Below are 17188 nucleotides of genomic sequence, written 5' to 3' on the forward strand. Positions count from 1 at the left end.
GGTTTTTTGATGCTGCAAATACAGAAAACTGCATTTGCAGTACTTGTACTGTCATCAACAGAAGAGGAGTTCGATGGAACAGAGATTAAAAAAAAAAAAAAGTCACCCACTGCTGCTGCAATTTAAATAGAGCCTTTCATTTTCCAATTGTTTTCCTTATAATTAGCCCTCACAGTTTCCTGGGGCAAATATCATCATTTCATAGACACTACAGCAAAGGACTTATCTCTGAAACCACAAATTCAGGGCATGGTCAGAAAAGCAGTTGCAATACAAACAGCCTGCACACTACACTGCCAGGACAGCTCTTTTTGAGCTTGCCACAATGTACCTGCCTGGGCAACTGATGCAGCTGACAAAATCACAAGGCACTGCTCAGTTACCGAAGTTGGCATGGTCACCAGGACAAACATTCGGTACACTATGCCCTGAATACGGAACTGCTACTAAAAAATTCAAGGGTTCTTCTATTTCATTCCTACAGGCAGATCTCTCCAAGAAGGACTAGGAGACAGAGATCACATTTCTGAAGCCAAAACGTATCGCAGGAACCTACATGATCACTAGATAACTAATTAAATATATTTAACATGTTAAAATATGTCCTCGAAAGAAGAAAAGCATGTCAGAGGAGCAACCTTACCTCTTTGTCCTCTTTATGATTAAATACAAACAGCAGTTTCCTAGCAATTCTGAAGATAGAAAGAGCACTTCTTTTACTTGAGCCAGATTCATTTGCCCCAAAGAAATCCTCCACTTCTCTCCTACCAAAGTGGGAAAAATGAGCATTGGTAGTTAAAAATCAAGCACACCTCTGCAGATAAGAGCAAAGCGCGGAAGGTAGAATTTCACCACCTTATCTCCCTCTGCAGCCGGCATCGACAGAGAAATCTCCTGATCAAAGCCTGGATCTGGACGGCAGCACGCTCCCTCTCCTTCAGCTCCCTCCGCTCCTCCCGAGCCTGGCGTGCTTTGTCAAGGAACTGGGCTTTGGAGGACTGGCTTGCACTGAACATTTTTATAACCTACCAAAATGTAAATTTAAGGAAACAAAGAATCATTGCAGCAGACACCTGGGGAACTGGAGCAGACTGGACAAAACGCACAGGCAAGGGTAATTCTTTACATTACTTCTGAACTGACTACCTGCATCCAACTTTTTAATAGGGGAAGGAGAGTCCCCAACAGCATAGAAAGAAGTGTGTGCACAATACAGCCTAGGCAAAGCCAAAGTTACTTGTCAATGGGACTGCAATAAGAAAACACATTGATATTTGATATTGACAAAGCCCACAACCTAATGCAGGCACATAGATTTTAAGAGCAAAAACCCAATAATCAGTGTGTCCCACTCCCTCTACTCCAACTCCCCTTTCCAGTCTTAGTTGTTTTCATTTTCTTGTTTACAGATAACATATAAGAACAATTCTATAGGCAAGGATATGAGAGAAAGGGCACAACAGACACTTGAAAGCTAATTTATTGCCACTCAACAACACAAAATGCAGAGTCAACAGCAGCGTTATAAATACTTAACAACAAACTCACCTGAGGGCTTACTTCTTCAAGAGACGTGTATGATACTCATTTATGCACAAACATGATCCTCATCCACTGGCTTCAGGCAGCTCCAGCACAGATAAGCACGTTACCTGCAGATGATTTGGGGACTTACTCTTTACCTTTGCAGTTTTGACCAGACTTACCTCCCACTACACCCTCACAAAACATGGTCAGAAAAAGCTTCAGGAGAGGAAAAGCAGCACTGCCACTTGGTTGTGATTGCTGGCACACGTAGCGCCTGACACTTCGGAGCGGGGAAAAAGCAATCTGATGTGTGACAAAAGCAAAGGCCAGCCTCAACCCTGCCAGGGCCCTGGGCACCGGCGAGACCTGAGCAGCAGCCGCCCCGCAGTGAGCGCTTCCCACTTCCCCAGAGTTGGGGCAGGACCCGCCCCAGGACTTGCCCAAGCCACCGTCTGCAGCCAGCGGACACCCCCACGCCCACCTCTTCACCACGAGGCCCCTCAGTCCCAAATGCCCGTCCCAGAGCCCTCGCAGCCTCGCAGCCCCCCGGGCCCAAAGCGCCTGCCGCGCAGGCCACCCCGCCGGGCCCCAAGCACCTGCCCCCCAGCCGCCCCCCGCAGCTCCCCAGCCCCTCACCCTCGCCCGCCGTCCCCTTCGCCGCCGCCGGAGGCAGGGCAGCGCCGGGCCGAGCCGGGCCGAGCCGCGCGGCCCCGGGGCAGCTCCGTCGCCGCCGAGGCCGAGGCCCACAGCCCCCTCGCCCGGCAGCCCACGCCTCGTACCCCGTGTCCGCGCTTCGGGCCCGGCCGGCAACCCGCACGGCTGCTGCCGTTCCGCTCGCTCGCCCGCCCGCCGTCTCCGCTCGGCTCGGCGCAGAGAGGGCAGTCGACCCTGAGTCTCGCTGCTGCCGGGTAGGTCCGGCCGGGCCGAGCTGAGCCGAGCCCGGGAGGCGGGAGCGCAGCGCGGCACCGCCCGGGGAAGCCGGGCGGAACATCGGAAGGGTTTGGTAGCGCACCCGGGCCGTGGCGGAAGTGACGCCAAGGGGCGGAAGTTCCCCCCGCCCCGGCGCTCCCGCTCGCTCGCTCCCTGGGGCTGCGCTGCGCCGTTCATGGTGAGGCGGCGCGGGGGGCTGGGGGCTCTGGGCCGCGGGGGGGGCTGGTCGGCTGCGGTGGGAGTGCGCGGGTGGGGGTCCTTCCCCGGGGAGGGGGGCCTGGGGGGGCGGGGTGAGGCGGGATTTGGGGATCCGGCCCCCAGGGTGGGGTGCACGGGGAGCGGGGGCGGCGCGGGGTCTGGGTGGTTTCAGTCCCCAGGGGCGGGGGGCTGAGAAGGGGGGGAGGTTGCGGGGTGTGCGGGTGGGCCAGCCCCCGAGGTTGAGGTGCTTAGAGAGCGGGGAGCAGGCAGAGGGGTCCGGCTTCCAAAAGTCGGGGTGCCCGCGGTCTGGTTTTCACGTGTGCGGGGAGGGTCCGGGCCTCCCAGGCTGGCCCTCGGCCAGAGGCTGGCGTGGTTTGGGGAGGGCAGGCCTGGGGGGCTCGGGGTGCAGCCCCGCGGCTCTGTGCCTTGTGGGTGGCAGGGTGCTGGGCTGGCGCGCTGGGGCATGCGGCAGCGCCGGATCCCGCGCTGGGACCCCGGGCTCGGTTCCTGCCCGAGCGGAGGAGGTGTTCAGCTGCTGGAGAGAACCTGAGCGTGGGGCCGAGGCCGGTGCCTTTGTGCTCCAGGGAGCCCTGGGCAGGCTTCATGACAGAGGGAACGGGCCCCTGTGGCCACCTCTAGCCATCGCACTTCCTGGCCTTGTGAAACGCAATCTGGACACGTAACTACATCTCTGAGCTACCGTTCAGATTTGCCGTCAGATAGTTCTGCTTTTTATGACAGCGGAGCAAAAGTCATTCAGTACAGCAGTCAGCCAGCATGCTGAGTCTCAAAGTTGTAGGACCTGGGTCTGCCTGAGACGGCGGGGTGTTAACTGTCCCATCCTGTCACGTTGTGAGGCAAAACAGTTAACCACAGGGAAGCAGCTTGATTAAGGATTTATCGTTAGCGGCTCTCAGAGCATTTGCGGTGTTAAGCTAACATGTTCCTGTTACAGCGTGTGACCTCGTTGGCTGGCTGGAGTCCACTTTGTGTGGGGGCTGCAGGCAGAAGTAGTGGGGGATTTTGGACATGGGGTTCTGGTGGGCTGAGAAATCTGGTGTACAGGGAAGAGAGTGGGAAGCTTGTGTGTGCTCTCTGTAGAGCCACATACGCTTTAAAGAAAAAAAGCTTCCAGAAAATCTGTGGATAGTCTGTATTTTAACACTTCGGAATCGTCTGCTCAGGCTCCGTGTATTGGGAATTGCCCAGTTACATACCAGATTATTCATGAAGTAAGAACTTAAGCTTTAGAAGTTGTGAAAGAAACAAACGCAGTTTTTGTAGGAAAGCACTGGCTTTTGCAGTGTAAAATGCTGCTCAGCTTTCACAGAGTTTTTCACTGGCTGAGTTGATTTACGTTCTTTTGCTGGTTTATGCCACTGTCAGAAAGAAGACAAAGTTAAACATCTAGAACGTTTGAGAACTTTGCAAAGAGGCTGCGAGGAGCCGAGACTGATAGTGCCCAGCACATCTATGACTACTTCTGTGTAAAATAACCGACAGTAACACAAAGTTGGGTGTTATGCAGTGGGACTGCAGGTCTAACTGGTAACTCCTTGCTTGCAGGAAGAGATGTCGGGAGAAAGTGTGGTGAGCTCAGCAGTGCCGGCGGCTGCGACTCGCACTACCTCCTTCAAAGGGACTAGTCCGAGCTCTAAGTATGTCAAGCTGAACATTGGCGGTGCCCTCTACTACACCACCATGCAGACTCTGACCAAGCAGGACACCATGCTGAAGGCCATGTTCAGTGGCCGAATGGAGGTCCTCACGGACAGCGAAGGTAAGGGGCTGCTCCTCACATCCCTCGCACCAGCTTCCTCCTTCTTCAGGGGCTGGAGGAAAATATTAGAGAACAGAGAGGATCATGTAATCATAGGCCCAGATATTTCTGCATTTGATTACTGTTAAAACTCGTAGCTTACACAACTGAGAAAAGATGTGGAACCAAAGACACGTATGACTTGAATAGTTGTGTAAACGACAAAAGGACAGTAAGAAGTCCCAAGGCTCCTGTCAGGCCCAGATAGCACAGGCTATCTTTTTCTTTTGAAATACTAACACTAAAGCTCTTAAGCATATGGAAAATGGTGGGGATAGTGATTAAGAAACTATGAGTCATGAGTTGCGTATTTACTTTGAAGCTCAGAAGGCAGTTCCCTCATCTTGTTTCCTTACCTCAATTACAAGTATAAAATTTACTCTGAAGATTGGGAAGAAGGGTTATGAGCTAAAAGCTGATTTTTTAAAATTAAACTATTTTCTTGTGAGAGTACTGGTTGTTCACTTTACTAAAACAAAACCAGTTGCAAAATGTTTAGAAAATTTGCTATAGTTTACTGACAGTAAAAGGAGAGAGCTAGCAAATGAGTCTCTCCATGTGAAATATGTCTGGAAGGAAGGAATGTGCAGTATGTCAAACTGCAGTCTTCTAAAGGAGCAGCGTTCAAATACTTCACTTCCTTACCAGATACGTTGATTTATCTTCTGCTGAGATTCTTTAAAACATTTATGTTTAAATTAATAATATAGCTAAAATATGTTTGTGATAACTGCAACTGGTATATTAGCATTCTCATATTGTGGGAGTGTCACAGAGTTTAATTGGAAGCACAGCTTTCTATTTATGTGCTGATGTTTTGCCCATAACTGTGTTTATGGACTTGGATACCTTGTCTTTAACAATAGCTACTGCATCGCTGAGCTTAAAGGTTCAAAACACCTTCTTGTGACTCGTTAATTATTTGGAAATTTTGTTTGAACTTGCTGAAAGCATAGAAAATGTAGTACCTGGTCAGATGAATTGGACTTAGTTTTGAGTGCTTTACAATAGTCTATATTTAGAGGTCATGTGGAACAACTGATGGCTTTAGTGGGGCTCTTGTGATAAGCTTTCTTGAGATAAGAGGAAGTGGATTTGGAGGAAAAAATTATAAAAAATACAACCTAATTATCTGAACATTCCTGTTTTAGCTAGAAGTCCCTATATTGAAGGTGGGGAGAAAAAGCTGCATTGTTGCAGGTGTTATACCATGCCTTTTGCAAGTTTTGGCTGCTGTAAAGCAGGAACATTGGCGCTGTGGTTTGTGGGCTCCAGATCAAAGGGTCTCTGGGCTACCTCTCATGGGTCTGTGCAGGTTGCATAAATGGTTTGCATAAATGGTTTGGCCTGTGGGTCAAACTGAAAAACAAACCTGTCAAATGGGAATCAGCACCCTTACTGGGAAGACTGGAGGGGTGTTGTAGTGGAAAGGTTGTGAACCAGTTCACTGAAAACCTCTCCCCTTGCTGCTGAACTCCAGGCAACTCCAAAAGTATCCTCCCGTCCTTCCCTAAAGCTGCTCTGGGTTTCACAAAATTTGATAATTCAAGACTTCTCAAGTCCTTCAGTTTGGAAGTGGATTGGAAATTCCAAATTAATTTTGGAAGCCCACCCTGGCGTGGTCTCATCGCTTCCTCTGCGCGTCCTGGGCAGGTACCGCAGGAAGGCTGGTACATCGCATTCCCAAGGCTCAGAGTCTGTGTAAGTGCAGGTACTTTTTTGCTGGAGAGCAGTCGACGATATTACTGCTAATATGAGGGTAACTGGAGTTTAATCTGCTAAAATATCATGCTTGAGACGCAAAATCGCAAGTTTATTTTACTGTGAATCCCACAGTGTCTGTGTGGGATTGTTCCATTTAGCCAGTTTGTGTTTTAATAGGAATTTGATACTTCCTGTATGTTGTAACCAAGACACTCCCATTGCAGTAGTTCTTGCTTTATCTCCCCTTGCCTAGCACGATGCTGGAAACTGGGACAATAGCATTATAGCTGTTAAAGGAAACTCTTTTTATCTGAAATTCTTCAAAATACTGCTAATTGGTCACACCCAAAATCTGGCACAAAACAAAGTGTTTCTTAGGAAAAGGAGCCAGACTTGCAGAGAAACTGGAAGGAGTAAAGTTTTTAAACAGTCTGTGGAATGTGTCACGCGGGGTCCTCCTCTTTGTTCAGATGCATTCTTCTGACCCCAGCACCATCTCCCCAGCTCTTTCTCAAAGCTTAGCAATTGCAACATGCTGCTGGTTGGGCCGTAGGAGAAAAGACTGGAGTTCTCTGGTGGTGGGTGGCAGATGATTATTTTCAGCTTAGAAATTGTTCATGAACTGTAGCAAATCGGCATATTTTGAAAATTTTATTTTTATGGTAATGAGCAGATAGAAGGATGTGAGTTTTCCAGGTGCATCCATCTGTTTCCAATTTTCTTTTCTGCAGTGTGATTTTTTTTTTTTTTTTTTTTTTTCCCCTCACTCCCCACTGCTGTTAAGCAGTTGACTGAGATGCATGTTTTTCATTCAGCTGCTTGTAAGACTGTTGAGCATCAGGCAGTCGTCAGTGTCAGGCTACTATTTCATCTGTCAAGGCTTGCTCAGAAAATGTAGCGTGGTTTAGTTTGAGTGTTTGGATGCTGTCCCTGAGACTTCTTGTAAAACAAAAGATTAATTTCCTAGAAGTCTAATGTGTGTACATACAGTTCATGGATTATGTATTCCTACCTCAGTAAATGGATCACAGGACATTTTTGTAACACTGCGATTAAAAAATGGCTTTAAATGACTATAGCTGAAACCCACTTCTTAGGCTCTGCACAGCCGTGACTGAGCGGCAGCAGGGTCACTTTCCTGTGAGTCATCTCGCTTTGGCTGTACGCTTGGCTGTTTGGTTAAAACAGAAGGTTTTTTGAAAGCTCTTTTAGCAGTCACTTGTATTTTGCAATGCTGCTTGAAATATTTTCTCATCCCCCCTCCACATGAAAGTGAGCAATTCTGCTTTGGTTTCGCCATCTGTAAACATAAAGTTGCAGCAGATTTTTACAGCCTACGGAGGGAATCACAGCACAGATGATAACAAAGAATTTGGGGGATCACAATTCTGCTCTCAGCCTGCCCTTTACCTCCCTACGTGTTGGCGTACTGTAGTAAACTCTGTCAACGGCTGCATTTGTGGAATATGGATGTCCTTGTTTATTACCGTGTCTTGTGCTCCCTCTTCTCTTTAAAATGGGAGATCTCGCTTTATGTACCTCTGCATTGACAAATGGGCTTTTTTCTCTTCTGGTTGGTTAGGTATACTGTATTCATTAGCCTGGATCAGTCTTTTGTTCTTTGATTTCCCTGTCTCTAGTTCTGCCTCCAGCTTTCTAGTTTGTTATTACAGTCTGTAAAATTACAATTGCGAGCACACGTTGTGTTTTATGTAGACAGCAGGGTAACAAGGGAGATGGAAAGCCTGTAGTAAACTGCTGGAGAGTGTCTCAGTTTTCTGCAGAACAGCATGAAAGGGCTATGTTCACTTTCCAAACTGAACCAAATGTTCAGACTTTACTAGTAATTCCATTCATGCAGAACATACAGGGCCTGCTTTAACCTACTTTCCTTATTTGTCCAAAATATGACTCCTTCCCCACAAGCGTTTCCTCGCTGCATTCCTGAGCTGCAGACCGTAAGAGCGGCCATCTGTTCATTTATGGAAACTCGAGCCTCAACGTTGCCTAACAATTCTCAGTAGTCCGGCCTGATTCAGGCAACAGACTGCCAACAAGAGGTGAAGCGCAGATCCTTTGATCGCCAGCTAACTGCAAAGCATTTCGGTTGTAGCTCTGTTTTCTTTTCTTCACACTGTTGTCAGTACATAGCAGGGCTGGTGAGCTCCAGGGCAGGGGCTGTACATTACATTCTGCTTATGCATGCTGTCACGTCATGTCTTTCAGCGGTTTAAGACATTGTGCTAATAACCACTTTGTTCTACCAAATTAATGCACTTTGGGAATATAGAGACTGAAACACCGTTTGCCATGATACTGCCAAAGTCTGCGCTGCCTTTCTCTTGCTGACCTTTTTGCGCATCTGCTGGAGATGGTGGATCATGGTGGGTCCCCATATTGTATTCAGGTGCAACAACCTTTAGACAGTCACGTCTGGTTGGCTCTAGTAAGCTGTCTGTAAGAAACAGCCACACATATGTGTAACAGGGCCCTAAGATAGAAGGCAAGAAAATAATAATGTGCCAGGGCTTCGGGAGAAGAGGAAGAACAGAGATGGTTAGTTTGAGAATGAAAAGTATTCATTCCTCTGTTTCAGGTAATCATTTGTCAATAACTGGGGAACTATGAGAAACAAGTGAGCTTCCTACCTTACTCCCACATACTCTGCACTTGAAACGCAGGAGGAGACAATAAATTCCCTGTGCTTTCTGCTCGTCTGCTCACCAGCTCAAGCAAGGAACTGGAGTTAGTCTCTCTTGGCAGGAACCTGCTTGGTACAGCAGTCCCAGGCCAGTGTCAAGGTCTTTTTGCCATATTTACCTCTGCTTCTGCTGTACTATGGTGGTCTTTTGTCCCTAGGCTGGATCCTGATTGACCGCTGTGGAAAACATTTTGGGACAATACTGAACTACCTGCGCGATGGGGCTGTGCCGCTCCCTGAGAGCCGCAGGGAGATAGAAGAGTTGTTGGCTGAAGCAAAGTACTACCTGGTCCAGGGGCTGGTGGACGAGTGCCAAGCAGCCTTGCAGGTAGGTCGCAGGGCTAAGGAGGAGTCAGGTTACTCTGGCTGCAATGAGGGGTCAGGAAGAGGAGGCTGCTCTGGGTAGGAAGCAGCATCTGGGCACAGCAAGATTTTCTGCTGGTCTCCACTTGGTGCCTTTTTGAGGCTGGGATGAAATTGAAATACTTCATGTCATTGATCTGCTGGAGTCTGGTCACATCCAGAAAAACGTACTGAGTCGTTCTCGACATTTAGTGCTACCCAGTTACAGTGAGGGATAAACAGTTGCTCAGTTTCCCTCTGCTGACTCCTGGGAGTGTACAAGGAGCAGCAGCCTGGCTCCTCTGCAGTGTCCTGCGCTGCCGTCAGGGTCTTACATGGTGAAATGATCCGTCATCAGCACGAGCTCTGAGACAAAAGTTAATACTTCCAGCATCAACCAGAATGGGGTAGGTCCTTTGGCCAGACCAGAGCAGCTTCTCATATCCACAGTAGCCACAGGCTGCCGGGAGTCCCATTTTGTTCTTTGTTTTCCTCTGGGGTGCTCATCTTGGGTTTGAAGCCACTGTTACTGGTGTCCTGTTTGAGTGAAGCCACATTCCAGATCCTGCCATTTAAATAGGTGCAATAACATTTAGTCCCTGTGTTTGCAGGGTGGTAGAGAGCACAAATGAACGTCTCAGGTGGTCCCAGTACCTGGAGTGCCAGCCTGGTTCAGAGCGTGGACCAGAAACGGGCACTCGGTGTAGGGACAGATTGCACACTGAACTCTTCAGCAAAGAATATGCAGGACCTTCCCAGTTAGTATGAGTGTGCCCTGAGTGTGCCCCTATTTACATTCAGCTGCTGTTTGATTCTTGTTTCAGCAGAACAAAGATGCATATGAACCGTTCTGCAAGGTACCAGTCATCACGTCTTCCAAAGAAGAGCAAAAACTCATAGCCACTTCTAACAAGGTAAGGGAGGCCAGGCTGTGCTGTGGCTTGGGAGGGTGCTGGCCTGCTGCCCCGGGCTTGCATGGGACCTTGACCAAGTATTCTTTAGAAAATGGTCTTTAGTTCTCAACAATGGGCTTGCTTACCCTAAAATACGTGCACTTCAACTGTTGAGCTGCAAAGCACCGAGAATCTACAGCAGACTAAACGTTTATTCTGAATTAACAGTCAGCCTGTTGCTCAGGCTGGGCCTGGCCATGTATTTCTCCACATAAGGTATTAAAATAGAGGGCATAGGCAGTAGCAGGCTGATTGAGGAGATCCTCGGGGCTATTAGATCTTCCATTTATTTGCCCACTCTGGTTATTAATGACAGACACTTTCTTTAGCTAAAGTGAATCAATGACTGCTGTTTCTGGAAGCCTGCTGGCTGTGGCAGGTAGAGGGGAGGATGCTGGTGATAATGATTAGCCTTGGCAAAAAGGCAGCGAGCGGGTGAGAACAGATTATGATCTAGTCACAGAAGGGGTCAGAAGGGATTGCAGCCCCATTGCCGACCTGTGCATGACAGTTTTGCAGCAACAACAGTAACAACAGCAACAAAATCCCATTGGGCTTGGGCCTGATGGCACGATACCGTATTGCAGCTTTTCTGCTGTGGGGTCTTGGACTGAGCTGAGATTCCAGCTCTTAGGGCACTTCCTGTAACTGATCTGTTGTTTGTTTTTTACAGCCAGCAGTGAAGTTGCTATATAACAGAAGCAACAACAAATATTCCTACACCAGGTAAATGACTTCAGCTGGACTTCTTCGAAGTTTTTCATAGACTAAAATCTATGATAAGCATTTGCTTTTTCTTCACTCGGAACCAATGACAGATTGGTGTTGGCACGCACTCAATTTTTTCCCAGTTAATTTCAAACTTTAGTCAGAAGGGAGCCTACGGTCATCAATGGAAGGCTAAGCGTGTGCTATTTCTGTGCCAGAGGAGTTCCTCTAATACTTGGTGCAGCTGGCAGAGACTGCTGGCCTGCGTTCCCCATGGGCTACAGCCCAGTAGTTGAATACAGGAAGCCTTCCATGGTGCAGTGTTCTCAATAAGTGGTAAAATCATCAAGTCTGGGACTTTGTCCCCCTTTCCTTGTGTCTGTATGTTTCATGACATAACGCTGTTTCCATCCAGTTGGTGCTGAGTTTGAGCTTAGGAATGGTTTCATTTGGGTGATAGAATTTTATACACAAATGAAATGGCCTTGGACAGTATTATTCACAGTACTGTTGATGTCGTATTACTGCTTCTTCAGCAGCAGGTTTTCCTGCTTGTACTAGTCAAATGAGTTATCCACTGCAGTCCTGGATACCAACTGTAAACACTACCTTGGTAGAGACACAGTAAGTCAAAGGAAACTGGGCGTACGGGCCTGTAAATGCTCACTGCCCGAACCCCCCTTCTATTCTGCGTGCTGTCTTAATTACCCTAACGTGACTGCTGCCTTCCTTCGTCTCTCACAGCAACTCCGATGACAACATGCTGAAGAACATTGAGCTATTCGATAAGCTGTCCTTGAGGTTTAATGGGAGAGTGCTCTTTATAAAAGATGTGATTGGAGATGAGATCTGCTGCTGGTCTTTTTATGGGCAAGGGCGGAAGATTGCCGAAGTCTGTTGCACTTCCATTGTTTATGCTACTGAGAAAAAACAGACAAAGGTACAAGTAAACCCCTGAATGCTTCCAGCAACGGGCTGAGCTGCTGTCAGACTGGCATCCTGACATCTGTTCCATTTTGAACACTCCTTTCATTGTTTAGCATCTCTATAGAATAATCAATGCCATTCAAAGTGGGAGCAGCACAGTGGAGCTCATCCTGTGGGTTCGTTAGGGCGGGGACTGCTTGGCTGTGGCACTTAACACAGGACAATTGTGATAGTCCATAATGCAAGTTCAGTCCAGTTCTTGATTTTTAGACAAACTTGCTCACTTAACCAAGTTTGGCTTACATCCCTGTGTGAAGACAGATCCTGGTGAGCAATGGCCTCTTACCTTTCCCAGGAGAAATCTGTCTGAGTCTGCCCTGTGGGCAGGCCAGTTCTGAAAAAAAAAACCCAAAACCTGGTTGTTGGGTCTCAAAAGATGAAAGCAAATAATAGAACAGAAACGATTGTGCTAGAAAGGATTTCTGTGGCTAGGGTCCAATTAAGAAATTTTAAAGCCAGAAGGGTATCAGGAATTAAAAATGTGGTAACCTGGTGCCTGCAGTGACTGGCAGTAGTTGAGAGTGACCTTGTTTCTCTTGGATGGGCAGGTGGAGTTCCCAGAAGCCCGCATTTACGAGGAGACACTGAACATTCTGCTGTACGAGTCCCAGGACGGGAGGGGACCCGACAACGCGCTCTTGGAAGCCACAGGAGGGGCAGCTGGCCGCTCCCATCACTTAGATGAAGATGAGGAGCGAGAGCGCATTGAACGCGTGCGAAGAATTCATATTAAACGTCCGGATGACAGGGCCCATCTGCATCAGTGAGCTGAGCCACAGCCGCAGACTGCGCAGCTCTGTCTGGAAGGCGCTGCCCTTCATCTGATCGATTATCTGCAGCAGAGGACCAGGCGGTTTAACTTCTGTTCAGCAAAGTCTGTAAATTACGTTTTGTAACAAACTAGATTTTTTGGGGTATTTAAATGCAGTAGTTCTAGGACAAGAAAAATAAGGTTACTGGGCATACGATAGATACTGTAAGGACCTATTGAGCATCTGGAGAAATGCCCTGAATTTTTAGCACTCTTGTCTTTGCTATTTTGTGGCTAGAGAGGAAGAGGGCTGGCTTCCTTTGGCTTTAGTAATTATCCTGCACTTTAAAAACAAACAAAACAAAAAAACAAACAAACAAAAAAAGGTCAGTCAGCCATATACCTTCCCTCCAGGCACTCATTGACCCTGTCTCCTCTTAGGCGTTCAGGCGTGGGAGAAATGCAGTGACCTAAACACACCGGAGCTACTGCAGAGCTCCCTTTCTCCCAGGCCTGTAGGTGATAGGGTTGGTAGCTGAGGAGTACCTCAGCGTGACTCCAGGACAAACGATGTGCGCTGACTCGATTCCTGTAGTGCTGGGGGGCAGAGGGAGCCCTCTCGGAGTGGTGGGAGGGAGCAGGGGGAGCCGGTGGGGCTCGGCTTGCCAGGCGGCTGGCTGTGGCTCCCTGCAGCTCTCGGGCCCTGCTCCCCAAAGGGTTCAGTGGAGCTTCTACAGCACTGAACTGTGGAGACCCACCCCGGCTTTATCCGTGCGGTTCAAGGGTGGAAGATGTTAAAATTCCTCCAAAAGGAAGATCAGGAGCAAATTGTATGGGATTGCTTTTCCTTAGGGTGGTGTTGCTCCCAGTTAGCACTTAGAACTTCTGCCTGACCCCAGGGGTCTCAGCTGGGGAGTTTATTGCCATCAGATCGCAGGTCAGTAAGCTGTGCTTTCTTTACTACAGGTAAAGCAGCAGTTATCACAGGTTCAAACACTCCCCATCAGCCTAGCGTAGGTAGGAGGCCAGCAGCCGTAGTTCAGTTCTGTAACCGATACAGGAGCATTATCTTGCTTTGAGCGAGGGCAACGTGAGTACCACAGGGAAGAGGAGTAGGCAGTGGCCCAGAGGCAGTTATTCCTTGTTTGACTTTATCCTGAGCATATTCCAAGTCTTTTCAGAAATGGCAGCTGCGTGTGAAAGGGCAGAGCTAAAATGTTGTGTAGAGAAGACCTGTGTAGTCTAGTTTTCTAAGAGTACTTTTCTATTATAAATGAATGTTATCTACCTCCTCGTCTCTTGTTGCCTATTGTGGAGTCAAGTAACAGTTATAGTGGAAGATTGTGTATTATTCAATAGGACTGGATGCTAAAGGATAATGAGCAGAGCCACAGCTGTAACAGTTAATGTAACAAATCCTGAGAGGGAGAGAAACCCGATGTAGGAGGTCTTAACCTTGCAATCAGGGTGGCACCTTGGCAGACACGAGAGTACTTTGGCCTATTCTAGAGGGTTTTTGACCCTTCATCTGGAATATCTAGCACTGGCCTTAATCTAGTACAGAGCAGCAGCTCCATGTTCCTGTTTCTCAGTGAGGTGGTTATTTGCTTTTGCCCAACTTCCTGCTGCAAGGATTCCTACTCCTGGCTCAGGGCTGTTAAAGGCATGTTAACATTTTAAAGACCAAAGGTGTTATCAGCATCACCAGCTACGTTACTCCAATGCTTCTATTTCAAATACCACTTACATCCCAAACTTTGTGTAGCTTGTCTGTAGAGGCTAAAATAAAGCATGAAACATTTGCTCAGTGGTACAATTTTGGATCATCAAGTAAAGCTAAAAAGATTTCAAAGTTAGGCTGAGGTCATCGTTCTAGTAACCAAAGAGTTTTCTAAGTTACAGACAGCTGGTGTCTGTAACTTGTTGTACCTGTCTCCTCTACTCTTTCTTCTTCAGCTACTGTAAGTACGAGCGCAACAGTGAACAGATGTATCAGTTATACTGTAGTTCGGCAGCTTCAGCTACATCCTGACAGTTACAGGCTTCTATTTTAAGCTGTACTTACATGTGTTTGCAACACACTTGGGGTTTGTAGAAGTCCATAGCGCTGATTGTCGTGAAGGACCCAGCGCCTCTCCCTTCTTACCTTCCTTAAGTGATAAGCTGGGGAGTGTGGAGGGAAAGTCCTCCGAATTGCTCTCCAGCGCTGTGTACTTTGACACTTACTGGCATGTTACTAGGCTGTCTATGGGTTTCTGAGCACCTGTAACAGACCTACTGCCCTTGAAGGGGTCTAGATTCTGCACTCAGACCGAGTGGCTTTACAAACTCCCACATCTCAGCAGTCCCACTGTGCTCCTGCTGGCCATCAGTGGGTGAAAAGGAAACGACAGCCGATTACTGTAGAATACGCTGATAGTCCTGCAGCAAACCCTGCTCGCTTCATTAACGCTTGAGAGCTTGCTCTCTCCTGTGAGATGATAGGAGGGACAGGCCATCTTCATCCTCAGCTGTGCTGAACTACCTGCTTTCCCCATACAGTGCAGGAGAGACTCCACCAACCCAGCACTGGCTGCTCAAACAAAATCCAGTCACGTCCTGTGGGGCAAGAGCAGGTTCAGCTCCAGGAGGTGACGTGTTGACACCAGTGCTAAGCACCTGACAGATCACATCTATGTGATTAACTTCTCTGTAAATAGATTCTTAACTGGCTTCAGGATTTCCTCTTTCAGGTTTTGCAAACTGAGTTCTTAAAAAACGGGAGGATTTCTTTTAATCTTTGTACAGCAGTTTATATAGCTATTGGTTTAGTAAGTCACTCCAGGAGAGTTTGAGTAAGTTTCAGTTTTGTTACTGCATTTATGGGCAGACTCTGCCTTAACACACTCCTGACTTAACCCTCTGCGTGCTGTAGTTGTGTAGTAAAGATGTACTGCCCTTGTGTTAGAATGTCCTTTACCTACTGGCTACTTGTCCTTGGTCTGTGGAGAGAGACTTAGTTAATGCCATTGCACAAATGCTCTCAGCTCTTGAGCCTTTTTACTGTAAATGGTTTTGCCTCTACAGCTTTCAGGTGAAGATGGGGTACAGGGCAGCTGGCCTGGTCGCAAGCAGCTCTTCAGATTATCTAGTACTACCCCGTATTAACGGGGAGTGCAGAGCTGTCTGCTTTGATTCTCCAGCACCCCACAACAGACACTAATAGCAACAGTACAGCAGACTGCAAGCTCACTAAAATCTTACTTGTGGAAGTGATTTTGTCCATCAGCATAATGCAGAAGAGCTGGACTACAAGCTGCAGTTTGTAACACAGTTAGGGCTGCACAGTAGAGGCGAGAGTGACCACCAGCCCCTGGCTTAAAGCTCCCTGACAGGGTGTTCACTCCCACCTGTGTCTGTAGCTGTAACACCAAAGCAGGTGCTCCTGCAGGTTTTGGATCCCACCCTGAGCTCTACCTGCTGCAGGACAGCACCTGGTTAGAGCCCTTGTGGAAGGCTCCAAGCTCCAGTCTTACCTTAGAGCAAAGGGTAGGCAAAACCTTTCAGTCTTAATGGAGTTGTTCTATTTCACGGACAATAGCAGCACATTCATCTGTTCTGTACAATCATTCCCTCCCACTTTATACTTATGCACAAAAAAAAGCTTAAGCTGGATTTCAGTGTATGGTTGATGTTTGCAATATGTACTTTTTTTTTTAAAATATAACACAATAAATTAGAAGGCATTTCATATTTACATGTGAGTCGCTTTATTACTTGGTTGAAGCATGCTGTCCTGATGGTCCATGGAGCTGGAAGGAACTTTCAGGAAGAAATACCAGACATCATCCTCCCCCCAGCTGTTAGTTTTAGCTCCTGGCACTGCTCATGGCAGGGGCACCAGCGATCTGGCTCCCAGGACTCCACAGACCCCAGGATTTAAAGGCAGCAAGTCAAGGATCTTCAGGTTATAGTTTCAGCCTAGCCAAAGCAAGCTGGAGCAGGAGCTACACCAGTTTGCCTCAACATGAGGCAGCAGAGTAAGCACTACGAACACAGAGAGTGGTAGTACAGCTGCAGCTTCCAGGCAGGAGGGAGCAGAGGGAATTCCTGTCTTCCACCCTCTCTCCTTGTACCTGCCCCAATACACCTTAAGGGAACAGCAGTGCCTACCACACTCTTGAGTGAGTCAAGTCCAGCTCCCCAGGTAGACATGAAGGTTCTTCAGCAGCAGGAGACTGGTTTCTTCTGAAGTGGATTGCACTAAGTCAGCACATCCCTCTTTAAGAGGAGGCATTTTGGTCATCTTCTATGGTTTTGCTTCCACTGCACTGTGCATAGCAGCTGTGCAGGGAGAAGCAGGACAGTGTTGCTCTAAAGGAAAGATCTCCCCCTATGTCAGAGTGGAAAAGAAAGCAGCCAAGGACTAGCTGCTGGTTTTAAAGGCTTTGCCAGTCTGCCTGAAAGAAAAGGTGTTTTCAGATTGGAGTTACCATCATTGATCTGCACTTGATGCAGTTCTCCTGGTGAGCTGGGACTTGAAACACAGCTAGAGAAGCCTTTGTGCTTTTATCTTAATCCTTTCTGAC

General features: G+C 47.9%; 3 protein-coding genes across 6 annotated transcripts in view; 2 read left to right on the forward strand and 1 right to left on the reverse strand.

Annotated features, from left to right (window-relative positions):
• Positions 1–2534, reverse strand: part of UBE3B (ubiquitin protein ligase E3B) — a 24046-nt gene extending 21512 nt beyond the window's left edge. Inside the window, exons 1-4 of one of the 3 annotated variants that reach the window (XM_075516359.1) lie at positions 2307–2534; positions 1549–1652; positions 856–1025; positions 644–764 (exon numbers count right to left, since the gene is read on the reverse strand). In XM_075516359.1, coding sequence (XP_075372474.1) covers positions 644–764; positions 856–1016 — 282 coding nt within the window. In that variant the 5' untranslated portion in view covers positions 1017–1025; positions 1549–1652; positions 2307–2534. Of the gene's footprint in view, positions 1–643; positions 765–855; positions 1026–1548; positions 1653–2162 lie in introns of all 3 variants that reach the window. The other 2 variants (XM_075516358.1, XM_075516360.1) reach the window with 2 other exon arrangements.
• SVOP (SV2 related protein) overlaps positions 1–17188 on the forward strand; it is a 243850-nt gene that overhangs the window by 65629 nt on the left and 161033 nt on the right. The gene's annotated exons all lie outside the window — the stretch shown is intronic.
• Positions 2533–16314, forward strand: KCTD10 (potassium channel tetramerization domain containing 10). Of its 2 annotated transcripts, none has more exons than XM_075516362.1 (7): positions 2533–2635; positions 4222–4435; positions 9038–9207; positions 10046–10135; positions 10848–10900; positions 11627–11822; positions 12418–16314. In XM_075516362.1, the coding sequence occupies exons 1-7, from the start codon at positions 2633–2635 to the stop codon at positions 12634–12636; spliced, it is 945 nt and encodes a 314-aa protein (XP_075372477.1). In that variant the 5' UTR covers positions 2533–2632; the 3' UTR covers positions 12637–16314. The 2 variants fall into 2 exon arrangements, with proteins under 2 accessions (XP_075372477.1, XP_075372476.1); XM_075516361.1 differs by having other exon boundaries at positions 2557–2635; positions 10049–10135.

The sequence above is a fragment of the Mycteria americana genome, chromosome 13 (assembly GCF_035582795.1).
Source record: "Mycteria americana isolate JAX WOST 10 ecotype Jacksonville Zoo and Gardens chromosome 13, USCA_MyAme_1.0, whole genome shotgun sequence".
Lineage (NCBI taxonomy): Eukaryota > Metazoa > Chordata > Aves > Ciconiiformes > Ciconiidae > Mycteria > Mycteria americana.

Excerpts from the sequence above, each read along its gene's own strand:
- KCTD10 (XM_075516362.1), top strand. Across the intron at positions 10,136-10,847 it reads TCATAGCCACTTCTAACAAG|CCAGCAGTGAAGTTGCTATA; the intron begins GTAAGGGAGGCC and ends TGTTTTTTACAG. Across the intron at positions 11,823-12,417 it reads CTGAGAAAAAACAGACAAAG|GTGGAGTTCCCAGAAGCCCG; the intron begins GTACAAGTAAAC and ends TTGGATGGGCAG.